The sequence below is a fragment of the Etheostoma cragini genome, chromosome 1 (assembly GCF_013103735.1).
Source record: "Etheostoma cragini isolate CJK2018 chromosome 1, CSU_Ecrag_1.0, whole genome shotgun sequence".
Taxonomy (NCBI): Eukaryota; Metazoa; Chordata; class Actinopteri; order Perciformes; family Percidae; genus Etheostoma; species Etheostoma cragini.
Window position 1 is genome coordinate 6,047,832 of NC_048407.1, and position 27,092 is coordinate 6,074,923.

Consider the following 27,092-nt stretch of genomic DNA (forward strand, 5'->3'; position numbering starts at 1 on the left):
CACTAAAGAGGGAAAGTTGCCAATTTTCAACCCTTCTAAAGCGCATCATTCAACAGGAGTTTTACCGGCAGACAAAAACGCAGACCTCCTGATACTGGAGACAATCATCTGTATTTATGGCAAAACAGAAAATCTGCAAACTTTCACTTAAATTAGCAGCTAGCGGTAGCTAGCTAGCTTGGTTATATCTAAACAAAGCTAGCTGTAGTCTTGAAATGTGTGAACCTGCAAAATCCCCAGTCTTTACATGTTATGACAGTCTTCAACATTAGATGTGGGATAATTGTCTTTAGATGTAATATGGTGTTGGACTTTAGTCTTTTCAAAGGCTTCTAATGTCTGGTAAGCATCAGCCATCTTTAAAGTGAGTACACAGAGTGTGGACACTGACACTTCATACTGTCCCATTAATTACATTTAACATCAGTTTCCTCTCTTTGAGATGTTGCTGTTTTTGTTTATTTCTGCATCTTCCTTAAGGGTTTCTTGACTTTCACATCTCTAGTTTGGTGGACTTTTGGACCCGCGATTTGGGGGTGGAGTTGGAACATTGTCGGGCCTTCGCCGCTGTCTGGCGTTTGTTTCAAACGCCCTGGTGACGTGAGATGACGATGTGTTGTCACACAGATGACGAGCGATGTGTGGTCAAAATAAGTTATGGATTTGAAAGTTATCTTCCCTTAAATCATGCAAATGTTCATAAATTGTGTGTAAGTTTGAATTATAAATTGCAGGCTTGTAAATGCAATGTTTTTTTGGTTTACTTCCTATATTTGGGCCCGATCGTGTTCTCACCTGATATTGTGAAAGCTCATCTGAACTGTTTGCGAACTCTTCCAAAAGTGAACCAAAATAATGTGTTTACTAGCCTGTAGTTATAACCTTGCACACAATTTATGACTTGTATTTGATTTAAGGGAAGATCCATAGCTTATTGTGATCACACATTGCTGGTTGTCTGTGTGACATCATTAGTTTGTGTGACATCCTCATCTTTCTCTCTCTCCTTCACTTGCTGTCTGTCAGCTGACCATATTGCACGCTTTCTTCTAAAATAATAGAAACACTAAAGCAGAAGCAGAAAACCCAAGACGTTGTAAATGTGGTGTTGCTTTATTATTTCTGTGACCAGAATTTTCAGAGTTTCAGATATTCTGTCCGATCAACAAGTGACTGTTTCGATCCCGTGACCTTTGTTTCCAGCGTTTGGTTCTTTTGACAAAGTGAAAGCAAACCTAATCAAATGAAAAATGCAACAATGTTGTAGCTTCACCCCCGAATCGCACCAAGTCCACGGAACTACAGTATAGGTGTGAAAGCGCTCTGACTCCAGTGCATTTGGAAGAGAACTGAGACCTCTGTCTTCAAGCAGACCAGAGTCGGTTGTTTTATTTGCACTAGAGTTCAGATGACCTTTCCCACCCAGCCAACCAGCAGATTAATAAAGGAGTTTATTTTTCTTCACAGACATTTCTCCTACATTTTATTTTTTCATAAATGTGCCAATTCTTGTGTTTCTCAGAAAATCCCTTTCATATACCCTTTCATATTCCCTTTCATCAGGCAAAATAAGAAAATCATAAAAGTTCCATTTTTAGGTATGTCAGAAATAGCAACATGTAGTTTAGCTACACAGCAGATTAGCACATGGCAGCACTACACCTGAAACCTCCTTTCTATCTAATCTAATTCTCTTCAAAGCATTTCACTGTGAACCACAAATGTCAACCTCATGTTGGCACTAAAGAACAGTCAGATCACTCAAGTCAGTTGGATCCATCATCTGGGGACCAGGAACGTCCCTACAAAATTCCATAGCAATCCATCTAAAAAACTGGAACGCAGCCGGAACTCTGTCTTAGTTGTTTTCCACAGCAACATGATGTTTAATGATGACATTAATTGAAAGTTGGAGGTACAAAAAACAACATTTAAAAAAGTGTCCCTGAGATTGCAAAAAGTAACATTAATAAAAACTATGCATTCAAGAGTTGTGCAAATGAATAGCTTTAATTTCACAAGGAACAAAAGAAAATGTGTACCATGTTGCTCTAAGGAACCTATATCTCGGCCCAGAGGGCAGGGGAATGAATTCCTCCAAGAGTGGGTAGTCAGAGCTTGACAAGCTTGACCGTGTCTTTTACAAAACTATCAAAATCTTTGTCAGAGAGTGCTGCTGTATGCCTATTGTCAATGATGACTGTACTCAGGAGCCTTCAGTTTGATTTAACTCTATGGGAAACAGAGTTGTCCGTCCAAAATTGGTAAAGAGTCCAGCAAGATAATAGGTAGGGATGGTGAATGAAGCTTTGTGAACCAGTGTTTTTATTTTCTAAGCCCACTAGATGGCGCTCTCTGTTGATCAATTGGTGGAGAACATACTGAATTGCAATGCCTTTGCCCTTTCTTTTAAAAACAAGAGCGCCATCTAGTGGGCACAGAAAGTAAAAAATCTGGTTCACAAAGCTTCATCAGGCCATAACTACCTATTATCTTGCTGGCTTCTGTATCAACTTTGGACGGACGACTATGTTTCCCAAAGAGTTAAATCAAACTGATGCCTCCTCAGTACAGTTTATGCATGTGTGTCCTACCTGCAGTCTTGCCGTGGGTTGGCCACGTATCCTGGAAAGGCTCCGTCAGTGATGTTGCGGCACATTTTGCTGTCTCTGTCTGAAGGCAGCAGGGTCCCGGCTCGCACCATCAGGCCCAGACAGTGGTCGAACGTGTTTCTCTCTTCCGGACCATCCTCCGTGAAGTAACAGTGACCCAACGTGTCATAGCCCACCACATCCTTTACCTGAGAGGGGAGGGACACGGTGAATTTGACTGATTACAGGGCGTATACAGAATGTCACTCTAGTGAAAAGCTTCCGTCACAGATTTACTTTAGCAAAATAACGGCCAGCAACGTCATTTCATTGGTTGTGAAACTTTCAACTTTCCAAAGCCTAATTTCTCATCTTTGCACCACTTTCTGTTACATGCACCATTAATTAGGGTTCCTGTTTGGTTTGCACAAACTGAGGAAATGGACTCCAAATGCGTGACCCACTCAGGTAGGGATGCAACATTTATAGATTGTTTTAGTACAATTACAGTCTGAGGCATAATCACGGTTTCATGATTGTTATGTATTAATTCATTAGGGCCCGAGCGCCGACAGCGGTGAAGGCCCGATTGGAACTGAAGGAATTTTTAGGGCCCGAGCGCCGACAGCGCCGAAGGCCCTATTGGAACTGAAGGAATTATTAGGGCCAGAGCGCCGACAGCGGCGAAGGCCCTATTGAAACTGAAGGAATTCTTTATTCTTTATTATTTGGGCCCGAGCGCCGACAGCGGCGAAGGCCCTATTGGAACTGAAGGAATTATTATGGGCCTGAGCGCCAACAACGGCGAAGGCCCTGATGGAACTAAAGGAATTATTATTAGGGCCCGAGCGCCGACAGCGGCGAATGCCCTAATGGAACTGAAGGAATTAGGAAATGAACAACATAAAGTGTGGTTGGTGGAAAACATGCTAAAAATCTCAGAAATAAGTATTAAATCTTAGGACAATCATTTTTAATTGGCAGTAACATTCAAAAGTTGCAGTTTTGGTGGACATCTATGGACAATTTCTGCAAGAAAACATAAAGTCATACAACTGTTAATAAACAGAAATGTCTTGTGTTGAGTGTTGAGCAGAAGTGTTTTCCCTTTTATCATTTGGCTTTTTTAAATATATTCCTATTTCATTAACGGTAGAAAACCATACATACTTTAAACAAATGTAGCTAAATCAATCTACTTATCTGGAATGGTAAAACTGCAGAAATAAAAAGTAAGTAAGTAAGTAAGGTCAGGGGCTTCAACGGACCAGACGCGGGCGGCAGAGGCTTGCTCTGGGGACGTGGAATGTCACCTCTCTGTGGGGGAAGGAGCCGGAACTTGTGCGGGAGGTGGCGCGCTACCAGTTAGATCTGGTGGGGCTTACTTCTACGCACAGTCTCGGTTCTGGAACCAAAGTCCTGGATAGGGGTTGGACTCTGTCCTACTCCGGAGTTGCCCAGGGTGTGAGGCGCCGGGCGGGTGTGGGGATAGTCGCAAGTCCCCGGCTGAGCGCCGCTGCGTTGGAGTTTACCCCGGTGAACGAGAGGGTCGCCTTCCTACGCCTACGGGTATTATAATCGTTTCATCTGATCTCAGGCTGTATGTTTTGTACACTCGGGTGAAGAGAGGGGCAGAGCTGTCAACGGATCACCATCTGGTGGTGAGTTGGGTCAGGGGATGGGGGGAGGACTCTGGACAGACCTGGTAAGCCCTGAGTGGACAATGTTTAAAGTTTCCATTGCTGAGGCTGCGAGCTGTGGTCTTAGCGTCTTAGGTGCCTCAAGGGGCGGTAACCCACAAACACCCTGATGGACACCGTGGGTCTCCGGAGGCAGTTGCAAGGCACCGACGGGCCCGAAGGGCGGCAGCCTCTACCGTGACAGAGGCAAAGCAGCGGGTGTGGGAGAAGTTTGGGGAAGACATGAAGGAGGACTTTCGGTCGGCACCAAGGTGCTTCTGGAAAACCGTTCGCCACCTCAGGAGGGGGAAGCGAGGAATCATCCAAGCTGTTTACAGTAAGGGTGGGACTTTGTTGACCTCAACTGGGGAGGTAATAGAGCGGTGGAAGGAGCACTTTGAGGAACTCCTAAATCCAGCTGACACACCCTCTGTGGTAGAGGCAGAGCTGGAGGATGATGGGGGATTGTCGTCAATTTCCCTGGTGGAAGTCGCTGAGGTAGTCAAACAACTCCACAGCGGCAAAGCCCCAGGGATTGATGAGATCCGTCCAGAAATGCTAAAAGCTCTGGGTGTGGAGGTTTCTGTCTTGGTTGACACGCCTCTTCAACATTGCGTGGAAGTCTGGGATGGTGCCTAAGGAGTGGCAGACCGAGGTGGTGGTTCCCCTCTTCAAAAAGGGGGACCAGAAGGTGTGTGCCAGTTACAGGGGTATCACACTTCTCAGCCTCCCTGGTAAAGTCTACTCTTAGGTGCTGGAAAGGAGGGTTTGGCCGATAGTCGAACCTCAGATTGAAGAGGAACAATGCAGATTCCGTCCTGGCCGTGGAACAACAGACCAGATCTTCACTCTCGCAAGGATCTTGGAGGGGGCCTGGGAGTATGCCCAACCAGTCTACATGTGTTTTGTGGATCTGGAGAAGGCGTATGACCGGGTCCCCTGGGAGAAATTGTGGGAGGTGCTGCGGGAGTATGGGGTGAGGGGGTTCCTTCTCAGGGCCATCCAATCTCTGTAAGGATCTTGGAAGGGGCCTGGGAGTATGTTTTGCTGTATAGTATTTGCTTTGCTGTTATAATTTATAAATTCCCTGTGCGGCGTCCTTGAGTGCCAAGAAAGGCGTCTTTAAATGAAATGTATTTGTATTATTATTATTATTATTATTATTATTATTATCATTATTGATTGGCCACGCTCACGCAGAAACATATGACAAAGTATGACAAAATATGGCAAAGTTCTACAACGTTCACAAAAAATGTATAGTCTAATGATTTAGAAGTATCCAAGAGCTGCTGTTCATAGTTTCCCTCAGAGTAAAAGCAAGATTATTAGCCAAAACATGCAAGCAGAGGAAAGATCATGCAGCAAAGACACTGCACTAAAAGAGCACAAGACTCAGACTTCTTGAATCTCTTCCATCGAGAAAGCTTCTTCTTTTTTTTGATCTTTTGTTGACTTTGATTCTGCTCAAGGTCGGGTTTGAGTTCCTCGTTTTGCGGTTGTATAATTTCCTTGAGCTGACCGGCAGCCTTCGTTTCTTTGTGGGCTTCTGTCGGCTGGTTCTCCGCTTCATTCTGAAGGGCTGGTTTTTCTTCTTTCAGACTCTCAACAGCGTCCACGTAGAGTTCCGTTGCCTCTTCTTTCTGCCTCACAAAGTCCCTTGGTTGCTGGGCAGTCACCTCTTTTAAGGCTTCTCTCTGCAGAGCCTTCCTTTCCTCCATATCCTTCTTAAGCGCTGCAATTTCTTCTTGCAGCTCCAGGAGCTTGGCAGCTGTCACATTTTTTACCTCCTCTAACTCCTTCTTGAGGGCTGCGATTTCGTCCTTCAGGCCTACATCCTTTGAGACGGTCTCAGTAACTGCCCTTTCTCCCTGCTGTTTTGTGAGCACCTCTATTTTGGCTGACACAACCGGAAGCGCTCTGGGGGACCGACTCAGACTTTCAATTTCTTCTTGTATTTGCATCTGCTCCTCCTCTTCATGCTTGGGTCTCAGGTTCTGGTCCTCCTGTAGATTCTCTGGCTGGATGGGGCGCGTACATTGCAGGTTGCTGGCGGCCACACTGAGTCTGTCCAAGAACTCATTTTTGTCCCTATTAAACTCCTTGATCGTGACTTCTAAAAGCAGCTCCAATGTTGATGGACCTTCTATATCCTCCATTTGATTCTTGTGCTCGTGTTTCTCCATTTCTGTTTTTAATCAAATGCGTCCTGACAAAGTGTTTTCAGTAGTTGGTTTCTGTGTGTCTCCAACAGTTGCCTCTGAGTATTAGTGTTCTTGTTTTATGATGTAGATGGAACGTCATCACTTGAGTGACATCATCATGAAAGTGCACAACAAAAGATCAGAGTTCTTGAATGCTTTGATGTCTCAACATTCTATTTTTTTTTTTTTTTTTTTAAACAGAACTCAACAGTGTAGTTCAGGAAGTAGAAATCCCATTGACTTCCATCCATAAGGATTTTGATTATTACTTAGTATGTCTAAACTATCCGAGATAGACTGACCACAAGCTTGGATGTTGTGAAATAAAAGTCGATGCTCCTACAGAGGCCACGCATCTGCAGGAAATCAACCCTGTTTTAAAAAAAACACAATTTATTCACAATCCTTTGGCAAAATACTACCCTACCCACAATTCTTAGCGTCACATTGACATATCTGATTGGTGGAACTTGCTGTTACCATGGAAATGTTTACTGCACCTGCAAACTCACCAACAGCTCTATTATATGCTGCTTTGACAAATTCTATGCTTTTCAGATTTTATACAAACACATGTTAATTTTATAAAATATAAATAACTGTTAAAGATGTTATGAAACATCTATTAAGTTGTAAAATTCAGCTTTTATTAAATTAACCCCATTTACTTGCTGCATAATGCATCAGTACTAATATCAAAATAAATCTTACTTGCTTTCTGCATATTTTTCATCATTTATTTTATTATATTGTAGCTGTTTCTGTATATTTTTCAACATTTAACATTTAGGTAAATATATTTATCAGATCCAACTCTGTATCTGAATTATAGGACTGGGATCAGGGTAAAGAATTGTGTAAACCCCCTACCCCCCCTTCCCTTTTTATTTTAAAATCTGTGTCCCACTAGCCTCCCAGCTTTATGAATAAACGATAGTAAATTGCTGGAGTACACCATACATAGCCAATTAAATGCAAAAAATCCAATATTCATCACAGCCAAATGAAAATGTTGAGGTAACTGGGGGTCATCAGCAAGCCTCTAATGTCTGTTTTCACACGGAGACGCAGAGCCAACATAGATTTTCCTCTGATGTGGTGCTTAGGTCTTGGAACTCCAAAAAAAACTAAGGAAACTAAGGGCTAAAGTCCTGTGGTGGGATCTTGACATTAGACAGGAGAAATATTGTACTTTTTACTCCACTATATGACAGCTTTAGTTACTAGTTACTTTACAATATAACTGTAGTTTATTAAATACATTGTTTTATTAGGGCCCGAGCGCCGACAGTGGCAAAGGCCCTATTTGAACTGAAGGAATTATTTAGGGCCCGAGCGCGAAAAGTTATTAAAAGAAAAATATTTCGTCATACGGTGTGGGCGTGGCATGGCGGCCATTTTGGGTGTCTAGTGATGAAGATGAAATTGGCTGTAACTACAGTGTACGTTGTCGTATCTAATTGAAATTTCCCACAAACACCAAGAGTCCAGGCCTGAGGACATCTGCAGGCCAGTATGGACTTTTGGAGATAGCGCCCCCATCTGGCAACAGGAAATATGCCTTTTGAATGGAAGTGAGTGTAACTTGAGTGTAGATTGTCCAATTGGCTTGAAACTTTTCAGGATTCATCAGAGTCCGCCCCTGACGACATCTACACGCAGAAATTCGCTCAAAGTCATAACGCCCCCTACTGGCAACAGGAAGTAGGCCTAAAAGACAAGGTGCTGCACTTTAACGAACTCCTCCTAGAGAATTCATCCGATCATCTTCAAACTTTTTTTGAAGAAATAAGCCTTATGTGTCAAACTTCATCCGATTTACATGAAACTTAGAATGTGTGGTCTACATGTGATACTGAGCCGGCCCCTATCATTTGACCACGCACACGCTCAGGCCACGCCCATTTTCATAACATTTGAACCGTTATAGGTACAGTCTTGTGTGAGGTATCAATGAACTCAGCATTGACTTCCTTTTTTATTGGTGATGTTTGACCCGCTCATCTATGATGCGGCCACGCCCCATTTTACAGATAGTGACTTGTATGACTTATAGGCTTGTGTAAGGTATCAATGAACTCAGCAGAGACTTCCTTTTTTATTGGTGATGTTTGACCCGCCCCCCTATGATGCGGCCAGGCCCCATTTCACAGATAGTGACTTGTATGACTTATAGGCTTGTGTAAGGTATCAATTAACTCAGCAGAGACTACCTTTTTTATTGGTGACGATTTTGAGCGTATGAGTGACGCGCAAATGCGCGGTCTCAAGGAGAGGCGTCCGCCAGTAACCCCGACTCGCGCAGATTAGCGAGGGCCCTCCATCGCTGCTTGCAGCTTTAATAATTATTATTCTTTCTTTCTTTCTTTCTTTCTTTCTTTCTTTCTTTCTTTCTTTCTTTCTTTCTTTTTCCGTCAAATGAATTGCCTTTTTGGAGGACTTATCATATTCAAAAACTCACCAAATTTGGCGGTTGCATCAAGTCTGGTGAAAATGTACGTATTTTAATGGTTTCGGAAATTGGTGCACAAAAATGGCTTGCTAGCGCCAGCTACAATATTACGAAAATTCAGCCCCTGCACTAAATTTATCGTGGAGTCACAAAACTTGATACACATATGTATCATGGCAGGGCGGACATAAAACTCCATTGCAGCCCCCCCCCCCCTAAACCAAACAGGAAGTCCGCCATTTTGTTTTAAATGTTCGAAATTAGTGCGATTTTGGCCATTTCCATATGTCGTACTTTAACCTGATTCGGGGGTGAAGTGTCAACATTGGTGTTTATTTGGTTGGGTTTGATTTCACACCGCACTGTCAAACTCCCCAAACACCGTGAACATACGACACGCGATCGAAACGGTCGCTCATTTATTGAACAGATTATTTGAAACTCGCCAACGCTTGTTTTCTCTGAAAGAACGAAGCAACACAACATTTATAACGTCTTGGTTTCTTCTGGTTCTGCAACAATGAGCAGCTGATAGACAGCGAGTAAAGGAGAGAGAGAGAGATTCAGTCACACAGACTGATGATGTCATACAGATGACAAGCATTGTGTGCTCAAAATAATATGGATCTGAAAGTTATCATCGCCTAAGTAATACATAAGTCTGTAAATTGTTGGCAAGATTGAAATTGCAGACTAGTAAATGCTGTTTTTGGTTCACTTCCTGTATTTGTCTCAGCTCGTGTTCCCAAGTGAAGTGAACTGAACTCTAGTTCATTAGGAAGCAAACCAAGACCCGCCGTTTCAAGCAGAACTGAGTTTGTTTGTTGGATCCACACCAGGTTCCTAGTGAAATCGCTGCACCCCGACTCACAGGCAAAGTATAAAAGCAAAAGAGCAAAAATAAAAACAGGAAGTGACAAAATATAACTGATGGGAAACAAAAAAATGACAGACAATAGACATGACAGTTCCCCTTTAGATACATCCATGTTATGAACGTTGACTCCTTTGCTAAGCAAGTGAGCACTCTGAGGAGTCGGAGTTAAAAACTCTGATTCCATCTTGTTTCTTACTTTCTATTCCGGTTCCTATCAATTCTCGATTCCGATTCTTCGAGGGAAGGATTTCAAAGAGGTCACATGATTTTTTCCCAGATATGAAGAACCTTTTAATTTGATTCAATGGTGATTTGCGGTTCAACATGACACTCTTATGAGCGCTGGTTGCTGTGCTCCGTGACTGCAATCCAACGAGCGCCGGGAAGAACATTTACTATGTTTTGGATTTTAAGAGTTTTGTCAAAAAGTGATCACAAGTGTTTTTAGCTCCAATATAAGACCTAATCACTGTTGAAATTCACACGTCCAAACCAAACCATATCTCATCAACATTGAGTAAATCAACATAAACATTAGGCCTTATGTATACTCTGGCCACTGCTGGCTGTCGCCATGACAACGCAAGTAGCTTAGTCTCAGAGAACGAGATGACGTGACCAATTCGTTTTGACATTTAGTTTTTTGTATCTATTAAACAAACAAGATATAATGTAGGATTTAGTGAGAGTCACTGTTGCTGGTAGGAGGATTAAATCACTTTTAGACAGAGACGCTAATTATGCTAATCATTTTCACGGGGGTGAGATACGTCCTATGAATGAAATTGTCGTTAATCTGTTGATGATCTAGATTGCAAGATACTTCTTGAATGTTAGACCAGACATCATGCCAGTCAAGAACAAGGCCCTTGGCAATCGCGTACCCAGATCCTCTGAATAGGAACGGCCTATAGCCAGATATCTATAAGAACTGATAAAGCCTTGATACCATACCACAGTTTTTGGGCTGCACAGTAAATAACTTTTGAATAGGATGGATGGACAAAGGCCTCTGCCATGGGACACCGTAAGCCTTATGTGCTGATCTTCACTGCAGGTAAAACATAAAAGTGGAACGTGGTAGACTGAATGAATTAGAAACATTGGCAAAAAGAATGTCATAGACTGACCAAGGCTCTGTCATAGCACTCTCTAAGGTACGCCAGCAGACAGACATAAATGGGCTACACCAAGTGAGAAGGGGCCTTAACACCAAGGACCAAAAATAGTGTTTGAAGTTGGGAACTGAGAGGCCACCATCCTCCTTCCTTCTCTGTAGAGTAGACATCTTAAGTTGCCGCCGTTTGTCTTTCCAGATAAATTTAGATATCACTGATTGTAATTTATGCCAATAGCCAGCAGAAGATTAATCATTGGATCTTGACCTCATAGAGAGCAGGTGAATAGGTCTAGCACCCTGAAAGTATTAGCACTGTCTTTTGGATGAGGAATTCAGATTTTTCAGTGTTTATTTATTTCTTGACTAATGATCGTTCTAAAGCTATCCATTCAGTAAAATCATTTTGTAACAATGAGTCTAGTCTGGTGAACTCAGCTTCAAGGTTTTGTAGTTTCAATAACTTAGCTTTGCGTGTATTAGAGCAGAAAGGGATGGTATTGCTCCTCATTAAACCTTTTATAGCATCCCTTAAGTAACTATATCAAGCATATAGTGGTAGAATAACGGCGTAGAAACCATATAAAACAACTATTTGGTCAAACTGGTCCAAGAGCTACGCCTTAAGATGCCATCTCCGTCCAGCTGATCATGAGACTCCCATCGGTCGCTCCAGGCTAGCTGTTTCCTAAAGATGTTCTGATACTAATACCACTATCTGAAAACCCTCTGATACTGACCAAAATACTGGTATTGGTATCAGAAAGTACTTTATGCACTGATGCCATTCCACTTAATTTAGCCCCGAAGAAAATCTATTTTGAAGTTTATTATTCATGTTTTTTTTCTGTTATGACTGACTATCAAATCAGACAATAAATTCATTAATTGGTTTTGTTTTTTGTTCTTGTTTCACAAAGAGTTTAACCTAAGCCAGGCTGTACAACAAAGATAGAAATCATATCACATCCATACCGGGATACTAGTATACAGCTGTTAAAACATAATGAAATATATGACACTAATGACTGGGATAGGTTTGGTACTCAGTATCAGCCAATACGCAAGTTCAGGTACCAGAATCGTTATCAGGAAACAAAAAATGGTAACGGACCGTCTTGGTTTCCCTAAATGGCAAATATGTTTTCTCTAAAGCTATAGTTCGTAGTTTCTGTCCCCCTCATGTGGAATTCTTAGCAATGACAAGAAAACTGTCAGCGCATCCACATGATAGAAGTCTTCCGTGATCGCGCACATATTAAAAGTTATGCAGTAAAGCTTTAACTACAGATCACTCTTGCAAATACATTAGGTAGAAACAGAACAAGAACATTGAACATAAACTAACCAGCAGTCCATTGGAGCTGTGGATGGTTATGCAGCGGGAGAAGGAGTGGTGGATTGACAGGTCGCTGACAGCAGTGGGGGGGTCGTAGCCTCCCCTCGCGTCCACATCTCCGTTCATATGGAAGTGGACCGGGTAGTGTCCCATGGTCTGCTGGCCCATGTGCTGCAGCTCCAGCCCAGATATATGAACGGCCCTGAAGCCCCGCTCCACCTGAGAGAGACAGCAGAGACATTTCACACACCATCTCTTCAACATAACACGGACAGAACAGGGAGCACCCAAAACGGGGATTGAAATGCAACAACAGCTTTTTCAGGCGTTTGGGAATTTAGATTAGACCTTATTGATCCCAAAATGGGAAATTTCATTGCTACTGCAGCCAAATCTCTGACACACGGCATATATACAGAATATACAAGAAATAATAAACAGGATGAAAAAACAAGAACAACTATTCCAAAATAAAGAGAAAACAACACAAAGGAAAGAATGTACAAACATACATACCAGTGGCGAATAAAAAAGAAAAAGAAAAAAAAATCTAATTGAAAGAGAAGGGGGATGATGGCGAAATGAGTAATACTGGAAAGGAATAACTGGCAAAAATAAGAAGCAAAAGAGCAAGGGCGAATGGAGAGAAAGAGAGAGGTCAGGGTGGAAAAAGTGACAGACAAATGCAGGGAGCAAAGAGGAAAAAGGGAGTGAGCAAGAGAAAAATACTTTGGGAGGAAGAACAGAAGTACTGAAAAAAAGAGTGATGACAGGGGGATGAGATAAAACAAAAGACAGGAAGGGAGGGCAAAGATTGAATGAAGATGAAGAAAGGAAACAAGAAAAGAACGGAAAGATACAGTATGAGGATGTAGAGAAGAAGGGCACATGAAGGGAAAGTGGTATTGAGGAGACAGGAAAGAAGGAGGGTTAAAGGGGGGAGGAAAAGAAAGGGGTAAGAGAGGAGGACTGCAAAAAGAAGGACTAGGGTGGTTAGAGTCCACAGGTGGAGAAAGTTGGAAAGGCTGGATGGAAAAATGTGACGCTGAGAGGAAGAAAGCAGGACGATAAAAATAAAAATAAAAAATAAATTTTATGCAAGTTAAAGTACTACTCTGAGAAAACGTTACTGTGTTAAATTTTTGAAAAAAGGGGGGAAGTAGTCTATGGGCCGGGCGGTGCCAGCGGGAAAACACTACTTCACATATTCAGTTGATGATGCTTTGAAGGCGAATGGGGCAGGCGTCACTATGGCCCTATCTCTGAATGATGATGACTATTTATAAGAACATTAGGTCAGTAGTTCACATGACTATAGCCATATAACTGCTATGGCACAAATGCATTGTGCCATAGCAATTATATGGCTGGTTGATATGGCTCGGGAAAGGGAAGTTTAGGGTCCCTTACTGGGGCTGCTGCCCCCGCGACCCGATACCGGATAAGCGGATGAAGATGGATGGATGGATGGATGGACAAATGCATTGAGTAAGCCTTGCACATCATATGAGTTTGCATTCATTTGCTATTGAATTATATTATTCTCAAATGCAACTATACACATGTTCATTGTGTAAATCCCAGTAACCTGACACACATACTGTATACTAGATACATAATAGTTACAGCGGGAACACACTGCGTGTGTAAGCGTCCTGTTGCGTAGATGCGTGCCTGATCGTGCGCCTGGCCATTCATCACATCTCTCTCTCTCTCTCTCTCACTCTCTCTCTCTCTCTCTAAGAACAAACATACATGTATACAACAATGAGTAAATACATCTGATTTAATCTAATAATACAAGTAAACGGAATACTTTTATAATTGTAGATGCTAAACAAATCATTTGCATGTCCCACAAAGGGTACTTTGAAACAACAAAAGAAAATAATAGAAAAATAAAAAATGATAATATATGAAATTCTCTGTTTATTTTGCCTTGTATTGTGGCAGGAGAAGACATATTTAGCTGCTAGCCAGGCCTTGCTTATATCTTCCCCTAATAAAAAAGGATGTTTTTTGTCCTCCGTGTAGGTGGTGAAGCCTTGTAAATGTTTTTTAAATTTTTGGAAATGTTGGGTTCTTAAGTCTTCATCGGACATGTACATAGGAAATGTAATTCTGTTTCAATATCCTGGTGGCAATTTGCACAGACACGGTCCTCTCTTGATCTTCACACTTTTATGTTTAGCTCTCTCTCTCTAAAAGAAAGAGACAGGAGCGGGTAAACTGTGGTAATTGTAGCCTGTGTGTGTGTGTGTCCCTCTCTCTCCGTGTGCCTGATTGAGTGTCTTGCTGTGAGAAGTCAAGACAACCAGAATCACCATAAACCTGGTGGTTTTATTTTGAGATGTTTTTATTTTGGTAAATTATCTGTGCACTGTGGTCTTCCTGTATGTGATTACCTGCCTGGCTTAGCACACGCTCGCGTATAACACAAGAAATAGAATAGAATTTTTTTTTTTACATTAGACATTAATCAAATTTATGTGAATACACTGTTGTTTCTTTATTGACACAAATGCACACACACACACACACACACACATATAAATGATTTTTGATTTTGATTTGTATATTTTAGTTTATTCAATGATTGTATGATTGTATTGTAATGTATTTTTTCTTGTCTTATTGTTATTGAATTGTTTCATCCTTGATGCCTTGGCAGCATTGTTTCATGACATTCAGGCCAATAAAGCATTTTGAATTGAAATGAAAAGGGATGTAACGAAGATGAAGAAAACAAAAGATAGAATAGAGGAAAAAGGGATGCATTAGATAAAGACAGTATGTGCAAGAGGTAGTTAACATGGCAGGAGAGTGGATCTGGAGAAGGCTGTATAACATTAAAGACATTAGAGAGAGAGGGACAGCACACTGCTGCTGGTTCCACTGAAAACTGCAGCTGAAAGATGACAGCGCTTGAGGAAAAGCTACAACCCCCTGCTGTTTATGAAAGCATTCAAACAACAGGAACAGAAACAACGGCTGCTTCTTTCAGTGACCAGCTGATATCAGTGCAGATACAGGCTTTTAACACAACAGTAACAACACAACTGTCAAGAGGGGAGTATGCTCTAAGGCGCTCATTCTGAAGGGCGTCAGTGTGTGTGTGTGTGTGTGTGTGTGTATGTGTTTGTGGGGTTCCTACGTGCTGTACACACACCCATGCCTGAGAAATATGTGACATGAGCCACTGATGGAAATTTATAATAGGATATGATAGCTGGCCCTGGGGAATAAGGGGTACTCTCTCTATCTTTCTCTTTCTCTTTATCTCACTCTCTCTCTCTCCCTCTTTCCCTCCTTCCCCTTCCCCCTCCCTCTCCCCCTCTGTTTTCTTCTGTCCTTTCCTGTCCCCACTGTGAAGTTTCCTCCTGTTGACAGCCCGTCAGGCTGAGATATCCAGCATGGGTTTTGCTCAGTATCTTTACCTGCTCTGCTCTGATTTAACTTTTAATCGTATATCAAAGCATAAATGTCATGGGCCCAATGTGAAAAAATGTGTGTGAATGTGATGTGAATGGTTGCGGGGGGGGGGGGGCTTTACACATCCAGGGGCCGTACAATCCTTTCACCTTGAAAAAGTAAAAAAAACTAAATATTTTAGTGTTTTTTCCCCATTATGCATATATTATATATTATGTATTCACTGATGAGACGAAGAATAAGTATTTGAATTTGACAGAGACATATTTTGTGTCGAAAGAATAAATTCACCTTCTAAAGTAAAAACACAGAAATGTTTATAGTTATACATTAAATGAACCGTGATGGGGGGGGGGGGGGGGGGGGGGGGGGGGGGGGGGGGGGGGGGGGGGGGGGGGGGGGGGGGGGGGGGTCGTTGTAATTAACAAGTGTCTACATCGGCCAATAATTTTAATCCTTCTCAAATAAAAATTATTTAAACCTAGCCGAAGCCTTAATGTTGTTAAAAGCACCTCTTCAGTGTATGTGTTGGCTGGCACGCAACACGTAACAATCTAACGTCTATCATTTATCAACAATACATCCAACTTACTTCATAACAGGCTACAGGAATTGGTTCATAATTCAATCACCTGCTTGTCTGTTCTGTAAAAAGGTTTTTATTTCAGAGGATTAGTGGCTTTTCTATAATTTGTTTGACCACTTATTTGACCATTTGTCAATTTTGTCGAGTTTTTTAACAACTTTTTAGATGTTTTAGTTGCTTTGTGTTGCCCTTCCGCCCCCACCCTTTGGCTCTGTAAATGACAAGGTTAGGACACCAGTGTACCTTCAAATGTCCGCCGAAAGTGTCAAAGTCGAAGAATTTGCAGGCCTCGTTGCCATAGCAGCCGGGTTCCATCTCTCCACGGAGCAGGATGTTACGGCTCAGCAGGCCCACCTCTGCCCTCATGTCCACCCCGTCCACTTCCTCCCCCATGTGGATGAACTGGGCCTTACCTACACACACACATGCACACACACACACACACATACACACACACACACACACACACACACACACACACACACACACACACACACACACACACACACAAAACATTTAAATATTACAACAAATACAACAGAGTTTAAACTGCTGACAGTGCTGTTAGAAGCTTCACTAACTATCTAACAGTCCATCAGCAGAGCTGAGCCCAGTGTAAACAGATGTTCATTCTCACCAGAGACCAGGAGAAGTACTTTTTTGTTGTTTGTTTGCTATGTGTGTATGCGTGTGGCTGAACAGATGTTTCAGATAATTGCAATGGAGGACATTACAGTAAAACTCTTAGTCTGTCCCACCATTTTATCCTATTTTAAACGAGAATGGACAGGCAGCACTCATAATTATGGTGAACAGAAAGAGGCATTCATACATACACACACACACACAAACACATACACATAGACACACACACACACACACACACACACACACACACACAAAGTAACTCCACTACTTTGTGTTGCTGACGTGTTTGTTTCAATGTTTTAGAATCATATTTTAGTACAATTTCAAACTTTGATTTATGTAGAGCAGTGTGTGTGTGTGTGTCTGTGTGTGCGTGCGTGTGTGTGTGTGTGTGTTTGTGTGTATGTGTGGGAGAGAGAGGGAGGACTTTACCCTGAGTTGACCAAAACCTAACCACTGCCTCCAGCCAACCCACAGCCCAACCTGCAGGACCCCACTAGTTCCACTTTGCCAGACCTTCCTCCACAGTGCTGCAGAAGAGGGTCTGGCTTGTCCACACAACAATAACAATCGCCATGAGTGGCGCTAAGCTTGGCACAGAGCCACTCTAAAATAGTTGTGACAGACTAGCTAGCTGTCTGGATTTAACGCGCAGACATCTGAGAAGCAGTTAACAATAGTCCTCAGAAATCCACTGAATTAAAAATTCAAACACAAAGAAAGCACAAGGAAAACGGAAAATAATGCATCAGGCGGAAATTCCTGCAGCTCTGGAACGTCAAGGATGTAGACTAAAATCCCACAAACCTGCACAGACTCCACATTGAACCCTTTATTGTGAATGCTGACAGGTAGAGACAGGACCAAACCGAGGCAAGTTGTGGAGAAATGCCACTGTGGGTCGCTATGTCACACATTTTTTAAAGGAAATAATGGACCGCCAACGTAAAACACAGACAAGATTAAGACACAAAAATGACATGGCAGTTTTGCAGCGTCTGATTGATTGATTCAGAACGGGTAGAAATTGATAAACATAATCGCGGTTATTTTTGTTTAACTGCAATTAATTGCTAACATTAGCTATGATCCTAAGGCATATGACTGGTATTTTTTGGTTTTGTTTAGATATATGTAATTATTTAAGTGAAAAATTGTCAGATTATATATTTGAATTATTGTTTAAATTGTTAGTTGTTGGCACAAAAATGACAAGGGAAGGATACAGTTTGAAAAAATGTTTTCTGATACTAAAGATGTGTACTTCATAGGCTGTGTGTTTGTTTTATTGTGTCATTGTCTGGGTCACATGATAGTTATATATAACCAAAAGATGATTCAAAACTTGAAGTAATGCATAGATAAATATTTTTTAATCTGACCAAAGAGACAATTATATTGTTAGTTGCAATTGCTTCTGAGAGAATTCATTGTACAGCTAAATTTGGTACTGTACAGCTCTAACGTTGGTTGGGTTGCAAGATCTAGTTCCACCTCCAACGATCAGCATGGTTGAAAGGTATAGTTTTTTGCATATTGCATAGTGTAGCTCCTTAGAAGGCCAACTTACGCCTCAAATGATGAGACTGAAGGGAACAAAGAGCCCATGATAAGCCATGACGGGCAGCAGAATCAGACAGTAAGTAGAAGAATGGCGCAGGAACAATTCCAGCTCTGTTCCATGTGTCCTCCACTCCTACACATTCAAAAATGTGCTGATTAGGAAAAACTAAGTGATGCCAGGGGGAAAGAATAAAAATCAAAGAAATGTGAAATCTGAGAGACAGGAGATCACACCCCCCACCCCCAACGTTTCATCTCTTTTTCTGCTCCCTACTCTCTCCACCAGCACAGTCAGGACTCAGAAAGTACAAAAGAACACTATCATTCCGGCTCAGATTGAAAACATTGTGAGCCCAGGCTTAAAAGACCATTTTAGATCTCAATTTACTACTGTTTACTACTACAGTAGTGCCGATAAGTCCATCTGTTTTCCCCCAAGGCTGATACTCGATTTTATGGGAATTAGTCACCAGCCTTGTTCTGTCTTTTTACTTCTCGTAAAAAAAAAAAAAATAACTTCATTTTCAGAGTGATTCATGTTCATGTATCTATGAATCGTTCCAAAATGCTACTGGTACTGAACCCTCAATGGGTGCAGTTCAGGGTTCACAGTCAATAAGCCTCATTTCTACAATATTTATACCTAATCCTTGACCTAAATTATGAGTAATTTAGACCAATTTTGAAGGAAGGATTATCACAAAAGGGCATATGTAAGCAATTCAAAACATTTCATTTTTTTTCAAAAGCAAAAAAATTGAATAAAACACCCAGAGTTGAAGGGAAGTAGAGATCCAATCTTTTTTTGTACTTGTGAAGCGCGTTTTATGGGATCATCCATGCTGTTTTTGGGTAATTAAAATTAAGTAGCTAAAAAGAAACCCATATTTTGAATGTAGACATTTAGAAAATGGGTCAGATTTGACCTGAAGACAAGGGTTAATTTATTACAAGGGTTAATTTATGTAAGAGGCCATGCAGTGTCTCTACTGCTTCAGGTTTGGAGAGTTTCTATTGGTCTGTTATTTATTTTCTGGGGATGATCAGTTGTCAGTGATGTCAGTCTTCCAAACCTAAATCTCACGGGAAAAACTGTCTGTTTTGGCTTTGCCAAGCTAGGTAAATGTCAGGGCAGAAATAGAAAAATTGTTAAATCCTTCACCACTGCTACAGGCCACTGCAGCACACCATGTGCTGTATGTTCTACACCAGTCATTTATCCCATGTAGAACTGTCAAAGGTTCCACATGTAAAACCGGCACAAGCTTTTGGACTCTGTTTTTCTGTCTCAGTGTCTTTCTCAGCCAGGTCTTCAGCTGCCTCCCTCCCCTCCCCTGCGCAACCTTAGCTGGAGAATAGCGCTGCAAAGTGGCACGCGGGAAGAAATTAATTATTTAAAAAAAATGAAAAACACATTACAGTTGGGAGGAGATTGACGTGAACTCTGAGGAGCTAAAAAAGGAAAACAAAATAGGATTTCCACTTTTGATGGCCAAACCCCCCGTTGATGTCAGAGAGCCGAGGAAAAACAGAGAGGAAAAGGGGAAGGTGAAGGGGGGGGGGGGGGGGGTTTAATGAACGGATCTCCTGATGCAGCCGGGCAGGAGAGAAACGCCAGCAGCTCAGGCGGAGATTTGAAGATAAATCCTGGAGTCCTAAATCCGCTGCAGTAGAAACGCAAACTTTACTTTTTTGGTGTGTGAATCGTGTGCAGCAGCGACAGCCATGAGAGGACACGTCATGTCACGTTAATGCTGACTTTTAGCCGCTGCGGGCGCTCAACAGACAAAGGCAAAGGCTATTTAAATCATACAGGAGAACAACGAGGGCTGACAACGCTGACCGCAAGAAGCTGCAGAAATGTGTGCTTGATGCAGTAAGAAAGAAAGAAAACAAGTGTCTGCATGTGTGTATGTGTCCTTGCTGGCATGCGTGTCAGCGTGAATGGGCTCAGTCAGGAACACACAGTACTCCAAGATGCAGGCTGAGACTTTCCCTTGGCCCAGAGACAGACCAAACACCTTCCACTGACTCCCACACACTGCTCTGGGCTGTCTAAACCTGGCCTCCATCTGACTGGCAGACACACACACACACCACCTTAACTCTCACGGAAGGCATTCTAGCAATAAAGATGGTTTCAGTGTGTGATTTTAATCTGTTTGGGCAGATATAAATGCCATAGTTAAACAGGGTTTCCATTCCAAATCACGACAAGCTGCATTTAAAAGAGAAACACAAATAAATATCACATCATCTCTTCTCATAAAAAACTTTCAGCAAAGATAGCAATAAAGCCAGTTATTATTAAAAAGCCAAGGTATAATCCATTAAATAAAGATGTCAATCATTTTTGAATGGGTGACTGGTGTACAAAAAAAACCCAAAGGCATTAGGGTATGTATAGTCTCGCATTGCCAGACCTTCCTCCACAGCGCTGCGAAGGAGGGTCTGGCTAGTCCATGGGAGAAAAATGTGATCTTGTTTATTACCATTTTGTTAAACCAATTACGGTGCCTCTGCAAAATAGCCTTGGGAAGGAACTTGTTTTGGTGGAACATGTGTTTGTGCAAAAGTTGCTTTAGTCAGGCAACAGAAAACTCAGATTGGTCAGACCGTCTAGCTAGCTGTCAGGATTTACCCTGCAGAGATCTGAGGAGCTGTTAACCCTAGTCCTCATAAATCCACCGGAGGTTAGAATGCCAACAGAAAGAAAAAGGAAGGTAACGGATATCTGGCTGAAAAAAGGTGACATTCGGCTGACATCCCGGCAACACCAAAGCCATCCTGGAAGTGGAATCTTATCTGCAGCTTTGGTTAACTATTGTCCTTATTAAAATAAGGATTATTTCAAACAATTATACAACCCAAAGCATTAAAGGCTGGACCTGGACCCTATTTTCCTATATACTTTTAAATAAATATCAGCTCATCTCATTTCAGGAAAAGATTTCAGCAAAACTAGCAATAAAACCAGGTATTATTAAAAAGCCAAGGTATAATCCATTAAACAAAAATGTCAATGCTTTTTGAATGGGTGACTATTGGACGGGTTTAAAAAAACAAAACAAAAACGGTCCGTTCAAAAGAAAGGTCACAGCTTTTTAAGAGTAAACTTAAAACTTTCCTCTTTAATAAAGCTTATAGTTAGGGAGTGATGAGTTGCAGCGTCCGCCTAGGCTAGCGGGGGGAGGGTGTATAGCTACAGACATGGCAGCCCTTCTCTTTTCTGCATCTCGTCATAGTTGTCAGATTCAGCTACCATATGATTAATAATATAATAAAACTAGAGGGAGGCAGGGCGGTACAGCCCGACCAGGCTCTTCTCTTTACCCTGTAGTTATGCTGTAATAGTTTTAGACTGCCGGGGGACTTCCTTTGACACACTGAGCTCCTCTCTCCTTTATCTTTCCATTTGTGTGCATCGATGTCCCAGAAATGCCTGTTAGTCACCTAGGGAGTCATTCCCCAGAGTCCGTATGTTCTTTTTACCCCGGCATTTTTCCGTGGATCAGGGAGGCTCCAAAATCATGGTTGCAGCTGTCACCGTGGTCCTGCTACAGGTCCTGTGATGCCCTGTTACATCCTACTACGCTCTGCGGTGCAGTGCCCTGCTATGCTATGAACTACTACAAACTACTATTTTTTGTAACTGTTCCAATATTTTTTACTGTGACTGTTATTGCCACTATTCATCTCAACCCTAACCGGTCGTGAGATCCCACCTACCAAGAGTCTGGGTCTGTCTCAGGTTTCACACTGTCATTTGCTCTGGATGGACTACTAGAACTGTTGGGTAAATTATGTGGTCTAGTGTGTTCCAGACATACTCTATCTGTAAAATGTCTCAAGTTAACTTATGAATTGTTATGAATTAATACTACACATAAAATTGAATTGAAATTTTCCTCAGACACAAAAAGCAGACGAGATGACCGAAGCAGTGTGATTAAACTATTTGTACGGCAAAATAGATAACACTTTATTTTCAATTATACAAATGATCAGTTGTAATATATTGAGTCACCAAAAGGTACCAAGCTCATTTCCATATTTCGTGTGATAAGTCCATGTATTGACTATTGCAACTTGTGAGAGCAATATCTGTCTAACTGCGTGTCAATCACTGCACATGCACACACGTTCATTCTCCTTTGTGCGTGGAAGGGCTTACGAGACCGTTTTGGCTTTAGCAGAAAGGGGCGGGGACTGAGAAGTTGTCGTTTTTCAAATTCTCTGGTTAAGTCCTGGATCTTAACAATGCAACAAAGACGCAGTAGGGTCGAAACATTGCCTTTTGTATTAAATTGTGGGAGCATAGAGCAGTGTGGGACATAAACACCATTTATATTATAATTATTGTGGCACATCTTAAATAATAGGTAGTTGCTGAGCGCACATTGTTATTGGAGTAAGAGAAAATGGCATCCCAGCTGGCGCATACTTGTGTGTACTGCTCTTGTTCAAAGCCATCCATCTTTTTATTTCCTTCCATATTTTATAAAGTGTTTTTTCTTTGCCATATTGTAGGAATCATCAGAAATCATTACATTCATTTTGTATATTCAAACATGAACAAACTGGTGTCCATAGCAACACTAAAATCACAGCTAGAATGGAATATAATCAATAACTATTTGGATTGAAAACATAAAAATACAATATATTGTTGTCATAACGACAGACTAGAAGCAAACTTGAGTTCTGACACAAATTCACTCAGACAGCAGTTTGTATCAGAGAGTCATTTGACTGTGACAATCCAAAGGTGCACATTGCAACAGGAGAAAAAACACTGGAAAACATGTAATTCAACCCCAGAGAGATTGAACCGCAAATTAATTTCTATCTTAGTTACCTTGAAGAACAAGTACGGAGTAAGCTGAAGGACTGCAAGGCAACGCTCACCCAATGTGACTCTGAGGGAAGAGTTTACCTGATCACCCGAGAGGACTTGCTCGATCAGCTCCAACAACAACAGAGAGAGGGCAGTAGTTGGGGCCATGAGAAAGAGATGATGGAGAGAGAGATGTGTGACTTGAAAGCTCCGCTGGCTCAACGTGTCCCCTCCCCACCCAGGAAAACAGAGCATCTGAAATCCCAGCTGGTCAAAACCAGCAACAGGCTGCGAAAAGCCCAAAAGAATCTCGACCGTCGGACCTTCATTACTCAGGACCTGAAAGTCGAATTGGAGCAGATAAAGGGAGAGAAGGAGGCCCTGAAAAAAGAAGTGGAAACTCAGAAGATGGAGCTTTGTAAAGAGAGACAGAAGCTCAAGGTAAGTAAGACCACCAACGTGAGGTTGGAGAGCCATCTGGAGATGGAGAGGACTCAAGCTCAAGAGCTGCAGGATAAATTAAGCAAGATGGAGGAAGCTCTCCTAAAACAGGAGAAGGAGGCAAAGATCCCAGGCTTCCCATAGAGCCCAGCAGGATGAGGCTCTGGCTGAACGTGTCCCCTCCCCACCCAGGGAAACAGAGCATCTGAATCCCAGATGGGAAAAATCAGCAACAGGCTTTGAAAAGCCCTAAAAGATCTAGACCTGCAGACCTTTATTGCTCAAGACCTTGTGGTGTCTGTTATGTTGAGATACTTCAACCTGACAGTCGAATTGGAGCAGATGAAGGGAGAGAAGGAGGGCCTGAAAAAGGAAGTGGAGACTCAGAAGATGGAGCTTTGTAAGGAAAGACAGACGCTCGTTGTAGCTGAGACCAAGAGTTGGAGAGCAATTTGAATATTGAGAGGGCTCAAGCTCAGGAGCTGCAGGATAAATTGAGCAAGATGTAAGAAGCTTTCCGAAAGAGAAGAAGGCCTTGAAAAAGGAAGTGGAGACTCAGAAGGTAGAGCTTCGTAAGGAGAGACAGAAGCTCAAGGTAAGTAAGACCAGCGTAGAGTTAGAGTTGGAGAGCCATCTGTAGATGGAAAGGGCTGAAGCTCGGGAGCTGAAGGATAAATTGAGCAAGACAGAGGAAGCTCTCCGAAAACAGGAGGAGGGAAAGACACTAGTAGAAAGATCCCAGGCTTCCCATAGAGCCCAGCTTGAGATGCAGGACCAGAACAACAAGAACCTCATGGCTGCTCTTTAGAAAAAGTTTGAACATCAGCTGGAGAGTCATCTCAACCAGTGGAAGGAGGACAAGTCATCCCTCCTTCAGGCGACAAAACGCCTGAAGCTGACTCAGCAGGAAAAAGAGCAGGAGTGGGAGAGGACAGAGAGCACCTTGAGGTCCCAGCTGGTAGATCTTCAGAGCCAGATAAGGCAAAAGCCAAAGAAGAAGAAGTGGTACAAAAAGCTTCTGCCTGGCTGAGAAAGAGAAAATGCATTTGTACTGGTGTAGTATCTGTCTGTCTGTCTGTCTGTCTGTCTGTCTGTCTGTCTGTCTGTCTGTCTGTCTGGCTGGGTCTGTCTGTCTGTCTATGTGGGTCTGTGTCTGTCTGTTTGTCTATCTGTGTAGGTCTGTCTGTCTGTCTGTCTGTCTGTCTGTGTGGGTCTGTCTGTCTTTGTGTGTTTGTCTGTTTGTGTGTGTGTGTGTGTGTGTGTGTGTGTGTGTGCATGTCTCGTGCTGTTTGTTTCTGTCTGTCTGTCTGTCTAGTGCAGTTTTTATGTGAGTGTGTGCGTGTGTATTTTGTGCTGTTGGTTTTTGTCTGTCTCGTGCCGTTTGTGTGTGTGTGTGTGTGTGTGTGTGTGTGTGTCCCGTGCTGTTTTTTTCTGTCTGTCTGTCTCGTGCCGTTTGTGTGTGTGTGTGTGTGTGTGTGTGTTTGCATTTTCTCACAGAGCGTGTGATGCGTCAGTGCAGTAGTGTTGGAGTAGTAGAGCTTGGAGTCAGCGTGCTACATGCTACATGCTACATGTTGCTTCTGCTTGCCACTCTCTGCTTCCAGCTACTGCCACCGGACAGCCCTTTGTTTTCAGGGGTGGAAAGAGGACCCGAGCGTGTTAGCCTCCTCTACCGGTACATAGCCTCTACAGTGCCAAGACCTCGTACACACCTCCCCGTGGCACACGTGGTAACTGGTCCCTTGTGGTTCCAGGCTAAGTTGTACAGGATCTCGGAGCAGCAGTGGGCCCCAGAGACGCAGCATGCAGGCCCATTGGTGAGTGGAAACGCCCTGATGGCCGTCAACCACTGTCCCAGTTATGGGTAAATAGTGAGGATCACAACGGCTGGGAAGGCCAAAGAAGGCAACCCCAAAGCTACGTAGGTAGGTACTCAGGAGGGTACAGTGGCTAGGGGGGAAAACCCCAAAGACAAACCTGCACCTGGAGACAGGCACAGGCGAAGTCCAACTGACCAGACCACCACCTGCCTCCTGTAACTCCTACCAGACAAAGGTCGCCATGGGTTCCCTCATGCCACTGAAGGTCTATCTGGTAGGAGTGAGGTCTGCGCAGCCAGAACGTAATTTAACATTCTAACTCATTTGCATCCTAAACCCCCAAATTATAAGTTGGCTAAAATTATTTTTATATGTTAAATATAATATACTAAATATGGGGTTTTGTCTGGAGGCACATTATGGTCATCCAAAGAAAATAGTTAAATTAACAACACAGGAGCATTTCTTCCAGGGACATTTTGCAGGTTTACTACAAGTCTCATGTAGCTTTAGACATTAAGACAAAACAGCCGGATTTAGGTCATTTAGGGTCGTTTTATGACGATGAAAAGCTTTAGAATACACACTGGTTAATGTCAAATCAGCTAAAAAATCCAAACTATTTGGTAAAGATCAATTATCAGTTTACTTTTTGTTATAGCTATAACAAATAAATCCTATGATTAATGATATGCTTGAACCTCTTCTGTCATGGCTCCAGCATGTTGAGCCTGTTTTGTTTGTCCTGAGTTTCCTGAACACATCCCTGCAGATTTCTCCTACTATGCACACTTGCTGTTATCTGCAATCTGCACACCTGGTCCTGATTATTACTTCTGCACCCTATAAGCTGTGACCAGACATCCATTCCCTGCTGGATCCCTGCTTAGCGTAACCAGTGTGTTTAGCGCTTGTATCTTGCCTCTAGTTTTTGAAAGTATTTTTGCCTGTCGCTAACCTGCCTCCTGTTCCTCTGTCTACAGTTAACCATCTGGATAGAGACTCACGCCTGTCTGGCCGACAACTTCACAGTTGTATTCTCAGATCTGCACAAACCCTCCAGCCTCCCTATTTCACCCACTCCCAAAAATAGGGACTTACCTGCTTCCATGTTCAAACAACAAATAAATACTCAGCTTGTTATTCCGACTTACCTTCGGGTCTGCTTCTGGATTCCAGTACTAGACAAATTGTGACAAGTATGTCCCGCGACTCAGATTGGTTAAATCAAAGGTAAACAGAAGAGGGGCAATACTTAAAAACCTAATTGGAATTAAAACTACCATGTGGACTATTAAATATTAGATCTGTCTTATAAATCAGTACTAGTAAATTATCTGATATCAAATAATCAAATTGAGCTATTCTGTCTTACTGAAACATGGCTGGGTCATTAAGAATACGTTAGTCTAAATGAAGCCACTCCTCGCAGTCATAATAATACTCGGATACCTAGAGGCAGCCACGGTGTTGCTAAACAGAATGTCAAATTCTCTGACGTCTAAG

At 42.3% G+C, this 27,092-nt stretch overlaps 1 protein-coding gene across 2 annotated transcripts in view; it reads right to left on the reverse strand.

The window, feature by feature from the left end:
- The window catches only part of cemip (cell migration inducing hyaluronidase 1), a 225,213-nt gene that overhangs the window by 54,204 nt on the left and 143,917 nt on the right, over positions 1 to 27,092 (reverse strand). For both annotated transcript variants that reach the window (XM_034867622.1, XM_034867632.1), the window contains exons 12-14: positions 16,521 to 16,690; positions 12,269 to 12,478; positions 2,595 to 2,800 (exon numbers count right to left, since the gene is read on the reverse strand). In XM_034867622.1, the coding sequence (XP_034723513.1) occupies positions 2,595 to 2,800; positions 12,269 to 12,478; positions 16,521 to 16,690 (586 nt within the window). The remainder of the gene's footprint in view (positions 1 to 2,594; positions 2,801 to 12,268; positions 12,479 to 16,520; positions 16,691 to 27,092) is intronic.